This window comes from Poecilia latipinna, unplaced genomic scaffold (assembly GCF_001443285.1).
Source record: "Poecilia latipinna isolate Pla-1442-1.1 unplaced genomic scaffold, P_latipinna-1.0 Scaffold463, whole genome shotgun sequence".
Lineage (NCBI taxonomy): Eukaryota > Metazoa > Chordata > Actinopteri > Cyprinodontiformes > Poeciliidae > Poecilia > Poecilia latipinna.
This window is the reverse complement of record NW_015113079.1, coordinates 96425-101354: the sequence shown is the minus strand read 5'-3', so window position 1 is coordinate 101354 and position 4930 is coordinate 96425. Positions and strand designations below refer to the sequence as shown.

Genomic DNA, 4930 nt, shown 5'->3' with positions numbered 1-4930 from the left:
TGCATACAATGGCAATCTGCAAACTTTATCAGTTGTTGTCATCAGCCTCAGTATCTGAAAACTTACTTGGAATGCCAGAGACGAGTTTGAGGGGTCGCAGGACTCTGACTGCTCTCAATGTTCTCAGATCAAAATCAGCCCCTACAGTGGCCAGGATCCTGCATACACAACAAACAGTCAGATTCACAACCAGATGTTTCATATTCCCCTGACTCCATTAGGTTCCCAAACAAAATGACCGACATATTAATATTACAAAGACTGTGGTATACTTGTGCAGTTGCTGCTCACATTTACACCACTGCATCCTAAATGACAATGAAAGAGAAGAAATAATCACCACAACTATCTAATCATTCTTTTTGAGATTTACAAAAAACAAAAAAATGGGCATTTAAATTACAGGAGACTTTGAAAAACAACAGACATCAAGACCCATTTCACATAGCTTCACCCTGAAGTGGATAAAACAGCTGATTGCACCTTGCTGCCATCAATAGAAACAGTAACCTGAGGTTAAAGTTTCCACCTGACATTGAAAAGGTGAGGATAATTCTGATAGATCTGAGATTGTGAAGCAGAGTTTACAGAGGGGTTTTTTATGCGGTGTCATTAGATGCAACATCTGATCTGATCCCTCTGAAGTGATGTCTGGACACCCATTGCTGGACATTTTCTGATGTTTGCTCCAAACAAGAGCAGTTACACTGATCTGTAAAAGAATGTAGTAGGACAGAAGGCGGAGTTGTAGAACCAGGTCAAATTGGAGACCTTGCCAATCCAGTGTCTAAAGGGTTGTGCGTATGAACCATTTCTTGGTTTTCATTAATATATTCAGATTTTGGCTCTTTATTTAGAGCTGTGTCTTTGCTCAGTCCTCAGGAGCCCTTTCTTTTCCTACCCATCATTTGTTTGTTTTGAACAAAACAACACATACATCAGAACTCACCACACTGTTCACACATTCACTTGTGAGCAACTCTGCCAGCAATCATAAGTTATGATTTTTGCTCTTTGCTTTTATGAATAATGTTATCTGTTGTGGCAAGCTGTGGCAGTGAGTGATGTCATAGTATTGTAAACTAATTAAGAAATTGTTAATGTGATCACCAGAGTTTAAAGCCATCAGCCCTGGGTGTAAATGAGAGGCTTTCAGTGAAGAAAAAGTGATGTGCTTAGAGCATTGATTCTTGGGATGAGCAGAGCCACCCTCCCACCTCTCAGTTTGATTATTATTTCATCTTATCCACAGATGATCCCATCACACAGGTTCTGCACACCAAGGCGTTTAACCATTCCATGGTTCTGTTCTTTGACTGCTCTTCAGCTTGTAGCTCTAAAGGCTGAAAAATTGCTTTGGACCAACAAAGCCTACATCTTCTATTTGTTTCACTCAATAGGTGGCAGTAAAACCCTTTTTACTTGTTCCTTGAACTTAAAGTTAATGTTTTCTCATCAGACTGATGTTTCATAATAATATTAACCATAGGTCCGTTTGCTGCACAGTGTCGTTTCTTTCTTTTCCTTTGTAGCACAGTGTGTTTGTGTTGGTGCAGCATCAGGCAGACTGCAGGAGCGATGCATGTTATGGACCAAAGCAGACGGACAGCAAAAGGAGCAAGAGAAGGAACGAAACAGAGATATACTTAGGGAGGGGAATCCAAGGCAGAGACCATTTAGAGTGTTGCCATGGAAACAAAGGAGGCTAATCTCATTAGAAACTAACAGCCACAGGAGAAACACTGGAGAAGAGGGAGAACACAACACTTTCTCACAAATATCCCTTCAGTAGAGGTGGGTAGTAACTTAAAAAAAACAGGACTGGAAGGAGTAGTTTTACTGCGCCATACTTTGCACTTCTACTTGAGTCATGTTATTTGGATGTAATGTTTCTCTTACTTGGGTACAATTTCAGGCTGCTTAGTGAAGCTCCAGCGGCTTCACTAAATGAAGGTCAAGCACGTTTTGATCAAAAATGCTCCAGACAGAAACAGACCTACAGTTTATGTTCAAGTCTTGTTTGCACACAAGTTTCTTTGTATTAATATTATTTTGCTGAACCTGCTGTTCTGTATGCAGGCACAGTGAATTTACACTGAATATTGTCTAACATGGTTCTTCTGAATGAAATAGTTATTTTGTAGCAATGCTATTTTATTCATTTTTTAAAACACCAGAATTTGCACATTATTTTGGTCTGTGGTTATATCATATTCACAAATTTGATCGGTTGTTAACAACCATTCAGTCAGTATTTGAGCATCCTTTTAAAATTTTCTTTTGCTCTTACTTGAACTATTTTCTGGATGACTGTTTTGTACTTTTGAGTAAATATACATTGAAGTAATTGGAAGCTCATCATAAATAAAACACCATCAACAGGAAAAGAAGAAATCTTAATCATTTTTACACTTAGCTATTATAACGGTTTCAGATATGACTTAATGTTGTGTGCTCTGGATAAAAGAAGACAAACTAAGGTTCTCCGTTTCATGTTTCTAACCATGGAGCTAAATCTCAATGTGTGCTTCACAGACCACTGAGCAGGTGGAAACTGTTAGAAACACTGAACAGAATGAAACAATGCTTTCTATGACACACTCACTAAGGTCCAAGCATCTGTGATCTGCTAAAGATAAACGTTATGGGTGGATCTGATGAGACTTGACTATTAACTAGTTTCTTTTCAACAGCCATCCTAGTTCCAAGATTCCTGCCTCCAAAGCTACAGAAAGCCTCAGCTTATTGCATGAGTAATTATCACTACAGAAGGCAAAAGATAACTAAGCAAGTGTCACATGCAGCAGAAGCAAAGTGCTGGAAGCCATGCTAAAGCTAACAGACCTTAGATATAGCAAAACAATCAGAGGTGTTATTACACCAAGACAAAGCTGTGAAAGCGAAACCGAGCATTAAAAGCATATGTTGGTGCTTTAGGTATAAAAGGGTGAGCTACAATAAAATGATTTAACACTTTCAGTTTGTCAAAAGAAGGTAGAGATTTAAGCAGCAGGAGGGCACAGCAGACTGTACTGCAGATGTCAGTATGTTACCAGAGCTGTGAAGACTGGCTGACTGACATGGAACCATGGAAATGACCAATACTCAAAGCAGGCTGAAGGGTGTGGTTCATAATAGCTACATTATTATATTACTGTTGTGTTTTCAGTGAGCAATACTTAGTTTGCAAAGGAGTGTTTGTAAAGCAGGAGTTCTTGGTTAACCTAATGAATTCCCACTTCGTAAGACTTTGTAACATCCTGCTGGATGGAGTCTCACATCTCCTGTCAGAGATGACAGTGATCTCACAGAGAAAACTGAAAGAATAATTCAAATTTTCCTGTTTAAACCTAGATGACCAGATGACTGTGTGGATAGTCTGAGGTCCTTCTCACTGGTTAGGCAGCAGGCTGCCCAGGGCTCTGAGTGTTGGAGGAGGTGCTGTTTTAAAACAAATAAAATAATAATAATATTAATAATAATAATAATAATTTTGGTAATCATAACAGTAATAATGTACAGTTGTGACCAGCAACTTTTGATCATGTTCTGTGTTGTGTCGTTGACTTTACAACAATCATGTAGCAACAGTGGAGAGGAAAAGCTCCCTTTTAACAGGAAGAAATCTCCAGCAGAACCAGAACTGGACTCAGTACAACAGAGCACCTTCACATACCTTTCTTCTTATACTGTTGTACAATAAGTTCTTTTTCATGAGTCCTCTCTGCAAGGTACAGCTTCAGAACCAGGAGTAGCAGAGTGGCTCAATGGGTAGAGTAGTTGTCATGCATCAGAAGGTTGTGGGTTTGATTCCAGCTGATGTGCCCCACTGTAATGCACTTAGTCCCAATTTGGCTACCTATTGGTTTATGTGTGTCAATTAGTGAGTGTGAATGTGTAATTATACTGCTTTCAGTGGTCAGTATAGCTAGAAAAATGCTGCATAAATTGAATCCATTTTCAATTTAAATGAGCAAGTGATAAACTACTCAGTAGGGGATAAATAAATGATTGGGAGATTTCTTCAGTCATTTTGCTTTTTGTGTAATAAGCTTATGAAGCAACTGAACTATGAAACACATATAATGAAGTGTAAAATCAGCTGTTAAGCTCCAACAGAGCAGACATGTATAGCATAGCTAAAAGTGAACTTAAGCTGAAGAAGGGAACACAAAATAGTTCTCTCTCTAAACACAAAGCACAACGTTGATTGTTACAGGATGTATGCTGTTGTACTTTGGTCTCAAACCTTCTAGTTTTGTTGTCTGAATTAACCCCAGTTTTGCAGTTGACTGTGTTCGCCAAAAGCAAAGTTGTTTCTGGTTTTGGTTCAGTGGGTGGTGCAGGCTGCCTAGACAAGGCTCACAGTCATACCATTATGTCTGTGACAAAGTAAAACTGTGACTGCAGAGATAAAAGTTAACAGATGGTGAACCTTCAAAGACCAAATATTATCTTTCTTTCTTCTAACAGAACATTTTGATGAAAATATTAGAAGTAAAAAAATAGACAGCACACTGACCACAGGAACTAAACCACAAAACTTTTGTCAAATTACTTTTCCATTAATAAAGGAGCATGAAGCATGCCTCAATTTATGATGCAGGAAATGCTGTTGCACTCATAGAAAAAGGGACAGAAATGGGTTCACTTTGGTCACCAGTGACCAAGAACACACGCTCAAAAAGTTTGTTCAATGTGCTTTTTATATTTTTTGGACCATGAGGGACATATCTTGAACAAAACCTTCTCATATAAAACACACACAAAATAATCCAGATTATATTTGAACTGTACAAGATAATATTTTAGTTGTGTCTCCTGTAATAACAGACTGATTTTTTATTAAATTTAAAGTTCACTGGACTTTTATTCTAATCCAATAGATGAGCTTAGAATTTGTCAGGAAGATCAATGCAGTACTTAATGT

General features: G+C 38.2%; 1 protein-coding gene across 15 annotated transcripts in view; it reads right to left on the bottom strand.

The window, feature by feature from the left end:
• cacna1ba (calcium channel, voltage-dependent, N type, alpha 1B subunit, a) overlaps nt 1-4930 on the bottom strand; it is an 87093-nt gene that overhangs the window by 66008 nt on the left and 16155 nt on the right. For all 15 annotated transcript variants that reach the window (XR_001425827.1, XR_001425828.1, XM_015039160.1 and 12 more), the window contains exon 4: nt 67-158. Coding sequence is in view for 13 of the 15 variants with exons in the window: in XM_015039160.1 (XP_014894646.1) it covers nt 67-158 (92 nt within the window). In the remaining 2 variants the exon portion in view is untranslated. The remainder of the gene's footprint in view (nt 1-66; nt 159-4930) is intronic.